This window comes from Anoplolepis gracilipes, chromosome 13 (genome assembly GCF_047496725.1).
Source record: "Anoplolepis gracilipes chromosome 13, ASM4749672v1, whole genome shotgun sequence".
Lineage (NCBI taxonomy): Eukaryota > Metazoa > Arthropoda > Insecta > Hymenoptera > Formicidae > Anoplolepis > Anoplolepis gracilipes.
This window is the reverse complement of record NC_132982.1, coordinates 8,008,068-8,023,437: the sequence shown is the minus strand read 5'-3', so window position 1 is coordinate 8,023,437 and position 15,370 is coordinate 8,008,068. Positions and strand designations below refer to the sequence as shown.

General features: G+C 34.3%; 1 protein-coding gene across 6 annotated transcripts in view; it reads right to left on the bottom strand.

Moving 5' to 3' along the window:
• Window positions 1-14,808, bottom strand: part of Serca (ATPase sarcoplasmic/endoplasmic reticulum Ca2+ transporting SERCA) — a 46,543-nt gene extending 31,735 nt beyond the window's left edge. For 2 of the 6 annotated variants that reach the window (XM_072904837.1, XM_072904838.1), the window contains exons 1-2: window positions 14,508-14,807; window positions 6,019-6,207 (exon numbers count right to left, since the gene is read on the bottom strand). In XM_072904837.1, the coding sequence (XP_072760938.1) occupies window positions 6,019-6,136 (118 nt within the window). In that variant the 5' untranslated portion in view covers window positions 6,137-6,207; window positions 14,508-14,807. Of the gene's footprint in view, window positions 1-6,018; window positions 6,208-7,217; window positions 7,987-10,815; window positions 11,096-14,507 lie in introns of those variants that run through there. The other 4 variants (XM_072904833.1, XM_072904836.1, XM_072904834.1 and 1 more) reach the window with 4 other exon arrangements.
• Between the last annotated feature and the right edge of the window lie 562 nt (window positions 14,809-15,370).

Genomic DNA, 15,370 nt, shown 5'->3' with positions numbered 1-15,370 from the left:
TGTGACAAAGTGGATTAAGACTGACGTATGATGCTAAATCGATGTGTCCTTGTACAAATAAAAAAACATACAAAATGATTAGAATCTTCTAATAGCGCAATCGTTATCAATTTAATGATAATTTAACTTTCTAAAAACATTGATTTCAAATTCAATTGTAGATTCCTCGTTTGTGACAAAGTGGATTAAGATTGACGTATGCTAAATCGATGTGTCCTTGTACAAATAAAAAAACATACATAATGATTAGAATCTTCTAATAGCGCAATCGTTATCAATTTAATGATAATTTAACTTTCTAAAAACATTTGTACATTAATATCTATAATAAATTGTGACATGATGACGGAATTCTGCCATCATGTGAAAAAAAGTAAAAAATAAGAAAAAATATTTAAATAAAGATTAGTTACAATTAAACAGCATTTTATAACAGCAATATCGATAGTGAAAATCGTTGAATCAGTCGAGCGTGTGTCATCTCGGAAGTAGAAAATTATTAGTTCTGACAGATTACAACAAAAAAGCTGATAAACAATTTGATAACAACATTATCATATTCTTAACTTTCCGGAATTCCTTCCTTTCTCTAGGATTGCTCATAATTGACATTTCTGCGAAAAATACTGGAAGAATAATATTAAAATTCATGATAAATACATTTTTTGTTCTCTCAAAACAAATTTAAAATGTCAAACTAATTAATTACATCTATCGGTAATAAATAAAGCCTGTCACATTTCGTACGTGTTATATAATCTTACAAAAAACTCTTCTGCAAATAATGATGTTGGAAAATAAAAAGAATCTATAAATTCAGCATTCTTTAAAATTTAGATGGTGCATCTATTACGCAATTCCTTTATCATAATGCGAAGTCTGCTCATTATTATACTTATCCAATAGAAACCATAAAAATTTTCATAAAAGAAGATAACATTATCTCGAAACAAACGTCCAAATCTTTACGAGTACGAATATATTTTTGATCAAATACTCATGAACTGATTTCTAATTTTATCTTTCGAATGAAAAAATAGATGTCTTAATATTTTTTAAAATCTCTTTTTTTTTTTAAATTCGGTTAGCAAAATTTCGCGACTTTTTTTTCAACCGCAAAAATATCTCTTTTTCTTTAATTTTATTACGTTTATTATGTTTCTTACTTTAAATTGACATACAATGTTGTACGCATAAAAAATTATGCCCGTTTTAAACATAATGAATATAATAGTAATTGATTATACGAAAATATGTTTATTTTTTACGTGTAAAAATTAACGCTTCAATTTGCTAAATTTAGATTTCATATGCATTAAACTGATGCTTCAAAAAAAATCCTTGATCAGAGGAAATCGACTTTGATCGTGAATCGAATTTATCTAAAATGAGATTATATTTTTTGTTCTTCTATTGACGCAATTAGCACCAATCACCATGCTACTGCATGTAGCCTGCCAGATGCAACGCTTGGCCACGTGCAATCGAATTACGCTATCCATCAAACTCACAACACAGCGACACAGCCGCATTTACCGGATCGATTCGAATCTTAGTGTTACGTGCACGTACCTATTGCTTTTGCAATTTTCTGCAACTAATTCTCAAGGCTAAAACTTAAATGAGTCCAACATCTGATATATTTCTAAGTTCGTTAGTAAGTACGGATAATTTTACACTACATATAAAAAAGTTTCCTTTCTTTTTATATAAATTTTGCATGCAATATATTTACTAGAGACATCTCTTGTATAAATTGGATTAACAAGATCGAAATTAATAAATCTCATGAAACTTCATAGTGTTCCTTTACACTTCAAAATTGAGCAATATACGGATAATAATAACGTTAAGTTAATGTTAGCGTTAACGTATCATTACTAATATTAAAAACTTGATTCCACCAGAAGAGAATAAATTTATTATAGTATGTACATAAATAACGAAGGCCATTCAATCACGTTAGATACTACGTATGAAAATGTTTGCTGCAAGTCGGTAAATAATCGTTTGCTAATCAAGTAGACTTTGCAGGATGCGTACTCACAAGAAAAAAAATGATTACAGTCTACCTATACTCTGCGATGTTTAATCTTAAATTAATCTTGAATTATCTGGAAACCATTTTTCCTCGATATAACATGCATTTTTTTCCGGAATTTTAATGTTCTACAAGTCAAACTCTGGAAGACTATTATCAACACAATAATTGTTGTGTTTGTGTTTCAACTCTACAAATTTTTGAAATCAAATTAAATTAAATATTTAATTTGAATAAAACTTTAAAAAACTTTAATTCCAAAACAAACCGTTAAAACATTTAAAGTTAACATTTATGCGACGAGACTCGCGTTTTCCATCGCATTCAAGCCGACAAAAATTCTTAGCAGTAAAAAGTTATGCTACATTTTTCTAAAACAACTCTATGTTATTTAAAAACAATTGTATCACCTCGCAACGATGGAGAAGCGTCAAAATAGCGACAGATAATGTCTAACTATAAAATTCGACTCCACCGACGGATTCTCCTCTCTCTTTCTCTCTTTCTTGTTGCTTACTGTATTTTATTTTCGTAAACGAAAGACGATACTTTGCCACGCACTCGCCTATTTTGTAGCTCTGCCGCGTAATCTCTGCGTATTGTTTACTGCGAATATACACGCGAATAACATCGAAAATCTCGTGTAGGTAGGCATACACACGATGATGCATTTTAGAACCAACGATAATGAGTGTGAATTATAATTAACACATTTCGTCCATCCTATAATTTCTAAAAAGTTACTGTTTACAAACATGCCGTGTTTTATATTTAAAAAGCAAAGAAATATTTATATAAAAAAAGAAGCAAGAAACTTTTTATTAAAAAGATTTTTTCAATAAAAGAGATAATTTTGTTTTGTATCAAATAATCTAGAGATTAAATTGGATCATGTTTTGCGAAAAGACTATTTTACAAATGATAGAAATAAATTTTTACTAAATAGTGTTCTTTATATAACATGTATATGTCGTAGGCAAATGGTTATTTTAGGAAAATAGCTTTTGACTAGGCAAATGCTATCTGGCGTGTACGTACTAAAAAGTACATCTTGGAAAAGAACGCTTAGATTCCCATCTAAGCATAAGGGGATAGAGTGCACAGGGGGACGGGGCGAAGCTCCGTCCCCATAAACAAATGTAACAAAACTTGAGAGCGCAGAAACTACCAAGGCTGACAATACAGCCAGATAACCATTTGCCTACTCAAAAGCTATTTTCCTAAAATAATCATTTGCCTACGACATATACATGTTATATAAAGAACACTATTTAGTAAAAATTTATTTCTATTATTTGTATATAAAATGAGGAAAACGTCTCCAATTCCATACCCATTTCTCTAATTAAAATTCTGCACTAATATTTTTGATTTAATTTTAATTTCAGTTTTATTTAACTTCGTCTCTCATTTGCTTAAAGAACAGTTTATTCAAATAGTAGAACAAAACTCATAAAAATGTTGGAATTAAAATTCAAAAACATTAACAATAAGCTTTTTTTAAATTTACATTCTTTCATTAATATACTTTAATCGCATTCTTATAATCAAATCGTAATAGACAAACTTGAATTTTTTATACGGAAATCTTTGGAGGGCAGATAAAAGCGTATCTTACAATCAACCATTATAGTCACGCTGATTATTTATCGGAAGTTCTAGATACTCGATCTCTGAGACTCGAGAGGGGAATCGTCCGATATTTCGATAGCTAACTAGCGACGTGTTACGCAAAAATAAACTGTACGAGACACGTGCTCGCTTTTCCACCTCCGCACGATTGTCGGACGGAATTAGCGGGACTTCGCAGCTGACGAAAGTTACAAAGTTAACCGTATTGAAATTTCATCGACTTGTTCAATCAACTGTACATTATTGTGTAAAGTTTTCTAATTTTTAATTTCAAGACAAAATGTTAATATCTGATAAAAAATATTCTATAATACAGTCTAATACTCTATAACACGGGATCTCTAACTTTATGGTACGGGTCTAAAAAATCAATCTCAAGACAAAGTTGCAATTTAAAGTTTATATTAAATTATAATATACGCAGGGAAACATAAAACTTAGTTCCGAGTTAACCTGTGCCGTAAGTTCCGAGTTAACCTGTGCCGTACTGTAAAGCAATAAGATTATAAAATAGCCTTCATTAAAAATTAATAATTTTTGTTTTGTTTTCACTTTTTTAAGTTATTTTTATGTAACTTATTCGCAATAATGTTTGGAAAAAAAATAAAAGTGTATTTAAATATCTCATCTATGGTTCATAACATTTTGCATAATTGTTATCGCATATGTTGCACATTAACATAAAACTCTAATTAACATTCTCCCTAAATCATTTTACATAAAATAAAAATTGTATAACAAAGAATAAAAAGACTACTAGCCTATATTCGCTGTTCGTGTTAATTGTAAATGTTAAATAATCTCAAACATTATTATAAAAAAAAAATTAAGAATAGTTTCGAATACTATTGCAAAGAATTATTGTTCTACAAATTTCAAACGCGGTTGAATTTTCGTCAGCACAAATTCGCGAGAAATTTCTTGACATATACATATATATATATATATATATATACACAGTATAGCGATTCAATCGAGTGGTTCGTGTCGACGACGGAAATTGGAATGCCGATGATTTAAACGTCCCCGATTACGTTATTGTAAAGCATCGACAGATACGCACGTCATATTCAAGTCCTTCCGAAACGAAGGGATATATAGAGAGATGCATCAGACGTTCAAATTAATCTTATTAATAGTCCAGATCTTTCCCTCTCTCTCTCTCTCACACAAAATGTTAAAAAAAAAATTTGACAGATTATTATCTGTGAGATGTATCTCGCGACAAGTTTATTCACAGAATTTTTAATATTTTTTTTCATTCAATCCAAACTGTCCGAATTAAATCTATGTGAATTTAAAATCAATTTTTCACAAACTAAACACAAACGATTAAAAGTCGAGTCAGAAGTGCTAATCGATAATAAAAACGTAGAGATTATAAACAGATAATTTTATATACACGCGGATTATGGTGTTCACGTGCGTATGTAGTCGCGGATTTACGTATTGTATAGTCGTAGTGAAATGTTGAAAAACAATCCTACAACCGGATCTTACAAACGATACATACGTAATGAACATTGAGTGAAAACTACAGACTTCGAACACGTGTATGAGGAAGTGGCAGGCGGTGGCGCCGATAGTGGGGACGAGGCAACACGCGTGGCACATACACGTCGACGTACATACCAGGCTGATAAAGCGACTTTTACCATCGACTCTCCTCGACCCCGGTAGCGAATGGAGAACGCGCGATTATATATTTTCATAAGCGCCACGTAATTATCGTACTCGCGCGTACTACGCATAATATGATAAAATAAATATCTGTACATATACATACAGGATACATCTCTCGTACAACTAACATTGTATCTTTCATCTGTGTATTTTATGCGAATTTTTAATCGATTTCTCATTTAAAAATAAATAATTTTAAATCGAGTCAAGAGTGCTAACTGATAATAAAAATTTTTATCTGTGAATGTTGAGCTAAAAGTTGGTTATAGAGTGACTAATTGCGCAAGGAATGAGTCTAGTGTAATTGAGGAAAACTTGGCGTGAAATATAATCTTGAAGAACGATGATAGTTCTCAGACACACAGTATATGGCTCGTGAGACATATTATATATCAATGAGTGTGATTCTCTTTCCACAAAACGGAGTAAATGATAAAGAGACAAGAGTTCCTTTACTTCTTGACTTTGTTTAAACCAATCTAAATCAAATGCCACGAGTAACTCATGAATGATTTATAGACTGTGATAATTTATACAATATTGAAGGAGCTTTGCGGGCTTTTTGTGCTGAGCATCTTTCAACTGTGTGAGATATATGTGAATGAAATTACGCGAATCTATCAAATCTTTCAAGATCAAAGTTTAGAAAAAAAATTACTCACCGTTGAGACCATACTTCTCCTGGTTTCTTTTGACTTGATCAGGAGTTAGTCCTTTCTCAGAATCGACACTGAAGTAATTTACTACTTCTTCCACAGTATTACAATGGCCGTTTTCCATGATTACTGATTTGTAGATGCTTCACTAATGTTATCCTCTCAATGATATACGTTCATTCACACTAACAGTCTCTGAAAATAAATAAAATTATTTGTTAAATAAAATATTTAATATTATAATGTGTTTAATATTATAAAGAATTAGGTATAGAGTAAAATATATTTAAATTGCAAAAAATTGTTTAATCTAAACAAATGTTGAGCAGAAATATAAAAAAAGTATAAATTACACATTTAATAAAAGTCTGTTATTATATTCAATGAAATAATAACTTTAGTTTTCAATAGAATTACTAATTTACTAGAATCTAAAATATATTGTTATCAAATTATATTCAACGCTAATTGTAAAACAGTTTTTACAAAATTGCTTCACGCTTTATTTTTTTTTTTTCAAAATGCCACGAAAAAATATTTTTTATATATACACAATAATATATATTCACAAAAAAAATTTTGTGACTCTTATTTATACACTATCAACAATTATTTATATACATTCTTTTTTATTTTGTTAGTATTAATATCTGACAACATCAAACATACATAAATATATAAAATTGAGTTGTATTTATGCTCTAAATTAATTCTATATTTTTTGCTGTAAAATTTATCCGTTTTTAATTACCTGATTAAATTCTTTAATAAAAGAAAAGTTATTTAAATTAAATTTTCTTATATGTATTAAAAAATATATTACAGAATAAAATAAATCAATAAATATTTAAGAGTTTAAAAAATATATGAATCAATGTATTAACACGAACAAATTTTCGCCTCTAGACTGTCGGTCTCAGGTACATAATTAATCTTTAACCAAACATCACTATCTCTTTCTAGATTACACTCTTAGCAACAATGTAATCAGCTAAAAAAAACATGAGAAAGTTTGACACGCAGGTACACTGAACCTTAATAAAGAGCTAAATTTAATATTTCACTACTAGAAAGAACTCACACATGAAAACTCGCACACATTAATCCAATGCGTATCGCGTATTACGGAACCGGACGCGAGATAGAGTAAGAAGAGTAAGAGAGAAAGAGAGGGAGAGAGGAAAAAAAATAAATTTCAACTATACCGAGGATGTCGTCGAGACGCAAGAGATTGTCCCACGACGTTCCGTCTCCTCGCGAAATTACAAAACACGACGGTGAATCGGCGTGACGAGTCGTCGCCGCCGCCGCCGACGACGAGGAGGACGAGAACGAGAACGAGGACGACGGAAGAAGCGCGGCGCGCACTTCGTCGCGGTTTAGACTCACTGTTCGGAGCGTGACGTGTCCTCGCGACATGCACTCGCCGCCCGTTCAAGTATCCTCGGCGGTATTTCCTGACTCGCGTTGTCAGTACACAGAGAGCGAGGAAGCTCGCCGCGTTTACGCGCGACAGACACGGTTATCGTTGATGACGACGTGTCAATGTAGAGCGAGAGAGACAGAGAAGGAGAAGGAGAAAGAGAGAGAAAGAGAAAAAGGCGGGGAGAAGAGAGACAGGAGAGGGAAACTGAAACAGGGAGGGAGAGAGAGAGAGAGAGAATAAGAAAATTACGTTACGGCCGCTCGAATATTTAGGTTAGCCGCGTTAGCGATGGCGATGACGGCGGTGGTGATGCTTATTCCGTGACGAACTTCACTTGATGGACTTGACGACGAGCGACGGCGTTTCCTCGTCTTCGTTCACGACGAAGGAAAGGAAAGGGAGAAAAAAACAAGCGCCGAGGCGAGTGCTGCTACTGCTCCGAATCACACGCGCGAGCTATCACGAGGCGCGGATGCACGAGACGCACGTCATTTTTCCCGTAACGATGTAACCAGCACGACAACTGCTAACCTGACCTCCGCTTCCGCGAGACTGACATGACTGGCGAATCGGGCGAATCCTCGCGCGAGCATCAGCGCCGCCTGTCGGCGCGCGCCGGCAACAACAGCCGCGCCGTCGCGCACCGCAAGAAACGAATATCCCTTTTTCTCTGGATTAAATCCCGACGACTTTGTGGATCAATCGGTGATTGACTCGCGCCGAGACGTTCCACGATCATTTCCGGACTATCCGAAAATTTGTCCGGAAGAATTGGATCGTGCAACGCAATTTTAATGCACTAAGTGTTCTAAGAGCGCGATGCGCCGCCCGTGACGCGTTTCACTAGCAGGCGCCCCTCGGCGGACGGCGAGCATGTGGAACAACGCGATTGGCCGAGCAGAGTGACGTGTACGGTTATTTTCGGGCTTCTGCTAGGCTATTTCCTTGGCGCGTATTTTAAGAATCCCGGCGCGGGACGCGATCTCGCGTGGCGTGTTGTCGTGTTACGTAATCGCGACGTCGCGGTAATAAGCCGTCCGCCTTCAAGGTGTTGACCGACAACAACGAATGTGACGCGAACCTTAACCCTTTCGGGAATTTAACGCGGCATTCGATTCTCGTAGCAACCGAGCCGAACGCGCCGGAGAAATTGTTGTTCGGAATGTGTGACGAGAAAATTCTGAAAATAAATTTTTGCCGTTTCTTTTCTATTTTGAATCTCTTACGCACGACATCATCCAGCTGATTTTTCAACGAAGAAGAAGACAGATTGTTTAAATATTTCATTGTATCGAGAGACAACATGTTTATTCAATTCAAACAAAGGTATGTAATATATATTATTAGTATCACTGTGTGCAACATATGATAAGGTTTATATGATTTATATCGATAAAAGCAATAATCGCGACTGATAATCCATGGTAGAATTATAAATGTATGCGTCATGACGTGACTAAAAAATAAGAATGTAAACAGAGAAAAAATGCGAGAATTAATGCCTTCAGTAGATATCGTAAAATACGAAATATCTCTTTAACAATAATGTTGGATTCCAATTTTTCCTCATAATTCAAGGTTAACGCGGCATCTTAAAATCGAGTCAAGTTTAAACGTATTATAAGCGAAAGTTACTGTATTCTATTTAAATAGCTCAATTTTATCGAGAATTTAATCGAGGAGGAGGAGATGGCGGGGATTAAAATTGATTTACACGCGCGATTTACAAAATAATCTTATTCGACGGCATTCGGGCTTTGCCAGCATTATGTAAGCCTGTTTGTGAAGCTGCTTCCGCGAAACTGCTTTGCCTCGGATATTCATATTTTTCACGGTAACACACGCTGGCGAATGATTAAATACACATGTCCATCACTTTCCTGACATCCATCCCTTCTTCCATTTTCCCATAATTATTGGATGTAAACTCGCCATGTGTTAACTTACAAATTCGCGGCAACGTGAAGGAATGAAGAGCGCTTGAAAATCTTGCTTACATGCTGGCAAGACTCCAAAAGATGTCTAAAAAGTGTATCTAAAATTCGTCGGGTATTTCAGACATTGTTTAAAGATGTATTTTATATATTTCTTGGACCTTTGTCCTTGGAATTTAGACAGAAGGTTTAAAGAGTATCTATTTGTTATTCGATTTAGAACACTTTATATTGGACAATATATTTTGAATGCTACAAAATCTTTTTTTTTTAAATTTGAAATATTTCTTTGAAAATTTAGAAGCTTGAAAATTAACTTAAAATTAACAGCTCAAATAAAACATTTATCTATTTTTCATAATATGTACAACTGAGGTAACACGTATTTATTAATTAAAATGTATTATTAACAAGTTGTTAATTATAACTATAATTTTCACGCACCTACCCTTTTTATAAAATGTTAATTTTTCGTTATAATTTCTGTTAATTAAAAATCTTAAGGCAACGCGACAATTAATTATACGTTTCACAGCGAATTCTACGATAACGTTTCCCTTAAATATTGAATTTTCAAGTATTTTTTTGCGATATTAATTAAAATAGCTTGCATATTTAAAACAATGCAAATAAACGAAGAACATGTCGAATGCTAACAAGTGATTAATTATATGATCCTAATAATTTTTATATATTTTCTAGATTAATACTTATTGTGCTATTTGAAATTGCAAGCAATCGATCGGAATAAAAATTAAAAAATCTTATATAGAAAAATGAGAAATAATTGATGTAATATAGAGATATTGTTGTCATATTATTTCGTTTATTCATTAGACATAAGTTAATTATCCGTGCTACTTTCTAAATTCAAGATGACATATTGAGAACAGATAACTCGTTAAAATGCATTGTGACAAGTTTAAGATTAATTCACGTAGTATTCAATTCCCACGATACACTTTTTAATCAACGGACGTCAACTTCCCGCGATAGCTGGAAAAGTGGAGTTGCAAAACGCGGTCAGACGTAGGCAGTTTTGCTAAAATGCTGATAAGTGGTTAATTACACACGTCATATACGACTCCCGTAGGATCCCTTGTATATTCACATTCAAGACTAGCGCACAAATCTAAAGCAACTTAATCGAAACGAAAGATACTCAATCCTCAACCGCAGAATTTATATAATTCTAATTTTAAATAACTGTTTGCGATATTTGTTTGCCAATTAATATATGTTTTACATGTACTTATATATGTTTAATTTTAATATATTATAAAAATAAGATCTATACTTCAAAGTATATTTTATCGCGATTATTTTGGCTTTTTACGAAGCTTTTCCGCCAATCACAAGTATAATTAATAATAAAATTGAATGAAAAAAAATCACGTATTTACTAGCCATTATTACGACTAGTCTCCTATCGCTAGCACTTACAATAAACGTATAGGGACTGCCGATCCCTCCCCCTCCCCTCTTGCTTCGCGCGCGAATTGAGGATTGAGGAATCGCGAATGGCAAGACTAACCCTCTCGCAGCTGGCGCGGCTGACTATCCCCTTCGACGGAGCGGCAATCGCTCACATCAGTTTCGTCCTTGAAGGACAGACACGCCGCGACAGATAAAAGGTACGGACTCGGCGACCGGTCGCGTGGTACTGCGGTACCACGGTACTCCGCTGAGGACTGCTCTCCCGAGGACTCTGTCCGGACGACCAGCTCGCTCGAGCGCCCGGGACGCGACTAGCCGGCCAAATCGCGCGCGCGCCCGAGCGGACGTTTTTAGCACATCTTCGACGAGGACTTCCTAATTATTTTGGCAGAGATCAGTTCGCTCTCCCGATCTCCCGATCTCCGGCATCGCCGCCTTCCTCTCCGCGCATCGCCCGCCGCACCGTGCGTCCTGTCGAGGACGATCTAAGGGGGTGGTTTCTTAATTTTCGATATTGCGGAATAAGAGCGGTCTGGGAAATTGCCGAATTTGCTCTTCTGTCTTTTTATCAGCACGCACTCTTTAATTAATTATAAAATATAACATATTCATTGTACAATCTATTATTTTAATAATAGATTAGATTGAAAATCAAATATATTTTAAATCTCCTCAAAAGGATATGTCAAATGAATTATTATTCGAATAAAAAGGTGATGAATTAATTTTTTTTTCTTACTGAGATCGTGTTATATGAAGTATTAATTGCCAACAAACACGCTGCGTAAATTATAGAGAGAGTTTCTAGATCACGGATGCTTTAAATTTTAATAAAAAATATTAAACTTTTTTTAAATAATTATTATAATGAATTATTCAATTATTAACATAAATTTTAAAGATTAATAAAAAAGAAAAATTCTTATATAATGCAAACGCATAATGGTAATACGAAACTAAATTCTTAACATGCGAAGTGCATGTACGACTTAAATAATTAAAATATTTTTATGAGCATTTTGCAGGAGCAAGGAAATAAAAGATATTTCACTAATTGAGAAGTTGAAATTAAGTAAATTACATTTATTTTATGAAGATCTTTTGTAACGTGTAGCGCTCTCAAGCTGCATCCTTTAATAAAACATGAGCGTACATTTGTTCCATTTTAAGCACGGAAAATGCGAAAAGTACATCTGTGAGAGAAGCAGACCTGTAGTCATAAACTGAGTGAGTGCACCGACGTAGGGATTAGTGGAATCTATTTGAAGACGAGATGCAACATGTTGGACGGGGCATAAGGATAAGAAACGTAGCGCGTTTGTTGGCAAACAAGTAGAGGTTGCATTTGTATGTGACGAATGTTTCATAGAGATATGAGATAATCCCACTCCGTTAGATCATCCATCCTTGAGAAAAATCAATATTCTCTCATGTATAGAATCGCATATATACAACTATCCCGGATATACCAAATGATTCGCTCGTATTAATAAATTATCTTGAGATTAATCTTTCGAAATGTATCAAAATTATAGACGATGCATATATTAATGTTAAATTAATTTTATTTCTCTGAAGAATTAATTTCTCTTTTTATCTGGATTGATAGAGTAATATAATAGTAGCTGTGAAACTATTATTATTATATTTTAGCTTTAATGTATTGCATTTGTAAATTTGCTAAATTTATCCAAGTGTGAATTCAGTTTGACATAATTGTTTTTTAAATCAAAAGATAACTGTTTTATAAAAAAAAAAAAAAACCTTTTGCATATCTTATCTTGATATTTTCATCAATCGAGAGATAATCTTTTCTAATAATAGCGATCTTTATGTTATGCTATTGTGATGTGATAGCATATGCCATATGCTAATGTTGGCGTGTATAAACGCGTGTTTCAATTTCCGCTCGTAGCGGACAGTACACGCATTAGCACGTTCCATATGATATGAAATCATCCATCACATATTTTCTGCCTTGGGACCCATCGCCAAAGATAACAAAATGAACTTTGAAATTTTTAAAAATACCATCGTACGACAAGCAGAAATGATTCAAGGTAGAAAAGAATGTGAGAAAGAAGAAAAAATATTTATCCGTATAATAATACACTAAAACATTTAACATTAATTCCGCTGCGAGATTAAAACATGATTAGTTTATCAAATTTGGACGCTTAATAAGCTGAATAATATTGTGTCCTTGTCCCTCGCGCGTTATCTTTTATTAACATCCGTGGATTTATTTTCATTAAATATCTCTTCATCGTGTAATATACTACAGGTGGTGTTTTATAACGTCGTTTAATTATAGTTTTGGATTGCACAAATTATGTGACGTCGAGTCGAGGTAATTTCTCGGTCCGCGAAAATTGTTTTAGGTGCGCGCCAACGCAGCGGTGACCTACAAAAACAAAAATGAATTCTTGGCTCTAGTTATTATAGGTCGCGTAATACTCATGACGAGTGTTATAATTTAACGAAGTTTTACAAGATTTCGCGCGATCGGGGACATTCAGTGATTCCACCGTGTTTTTATCGGTTTTTTCGATGCGTTACCACGTGCTTATTATACGCACGAAATTTCCAAGCGTTTTTACGACGCGTCAAAATATTTTATTTTCCATGGCACAACATACTTTTGATTTGAATACCATGTATTTTGCTTCGCAAGCGCTTATTATGCAACCGCGTACTTATATCGCAATATATCGAAGTAACGTATATATTGATGCAATAAAGCTAATATTTCATATCGTTTGTGTTTAATTTTTTTCGTTGTAATCAATAAGGATTTTTTTTCTATTTATTTAAAATAAAAGTATATATTTTTCTAAATAATTACTAAACTTTATGATAGGGTTGATAGCCCCCCTTCCCCTTTAAATAACAATAGATGTGATATTATTTATAAGTTATTCATTGAAATCCTTTATTTTATTAATATTTTATAGCACAATCTCTAAAAAATTATCGGATCGTTTTCTGTTCTCAACAATTAGATACTTTAATACGTACATACATGAAATTCTCATATTTTCGTAGAAGAAACGTGAAACTCGCTTTGGAAACTAATTCTCTACAGCCATGTCTGGTTATTTAAAAATGTTAATAAAGCCATTGGAGAAACTGAATATTATAAAGTGACAAAAATGTTACTCTATTCACACGCGCACACAATTTCAGAATTTCTGAATGCTGCACGGTAAAGAAAGCATGTGGCATTCTACAAATAAGCGATCTGAGATTCACTATGCAGCGAACTAGTATCCCTCTAGAGACACTTCCTTCTGACAAACTATTCAAAAGTAATTAAAAGCCATCATATATTCTAAACTGACAAGCGGGACTTAATATTAATCACACTACCGAGTTTCCGAATTGCTGAATTTTCGAATTACAATCCAATTTATTAACGAGCGAAATTTTGCAAGCGATTAATTTTGCGAATTTCACTGCAGACTATATTCTTCAATGCAACTCGACCCTTTGACGGCGAATCAAGATTATATATTCACAATGAATGAAATTAATCACAATAATGATATAGTAATCCTTCACGAGTTAATCCTTCTTGACTTTTCCGCCACTACACTTGCATTTTCTCCTCCTGTGTTCTCCGGAGACGGAGGATTCGTCACACGCGCGATCACACGAAGAACACTATGCAAACTGCATCCCATGGTGCGCGGACTTACCAGTGCTTCTGTCTTCAAGTCTTCAACTTTTTTCACTTGGACGTGTTGCGGGGGGGTGTAGACCACCCCCGTTAAACCTTACACACTGCTCTCTCTCTTTCTTTTTCTTTCTTTTTTCTCTTTCGATCCACTATTCCTCGATGCGCATCGTCGTTCGTCGACGTGCCGCTCTCGACTGGGCCCTTCTACGACGTGTAGGAGAGTCGTTTACGCGACGGTAAAAGAGGGAAGCGAAACAAACAAACATTCAAAAGGGGGCAACGTCTGCGCTGCTGACAAAACGAAGCACCGAGGAGCCGAGGAAATTCGTTTAAATAGTCCGTAGACGTCGCTACCTGGTGGCGAGACGATGAACAAAGAAAAACCTATCTCTGGCCGGAAGCCAGTGGTCCCGGCGGCTGCCGCGAATGTCGTCGTCGTTTTTTCGTGTTTAACCTTCGAATTCGAGGAGCCGAGAAACGGTGAGAAAAATAAGAGGAGGACAGACGACATCCAGCCGCTTGATCCAAACACCGCATGAAAATCCCGTATTTTGATTATCGAGAGCACGGACTTTGATTTATTAAAGAGGAACAGTTTTAGGACCTGGAGGAGACAATCATAATCCCGAAATGTTTTTTTGTTCATTTAATATAAACTGATTTTGAGAGAATACACAGTTAATAAATGAGAACATCAGAAATAGCTCAGAAATGATGGGTAGAAGGTTTTCCTTTTTTTGAGCTAATAAAGGTAAAAGATTTTCTCTTTTTTTCTGAAAATATCAAGTCAACCAAAAAAAATAAGTGAATGATTAGATAAATGCGACGGTAGATAAGTAATTGTCATCAGAAAAATGTTCTTTTCCAGGAGATTTATCTGAT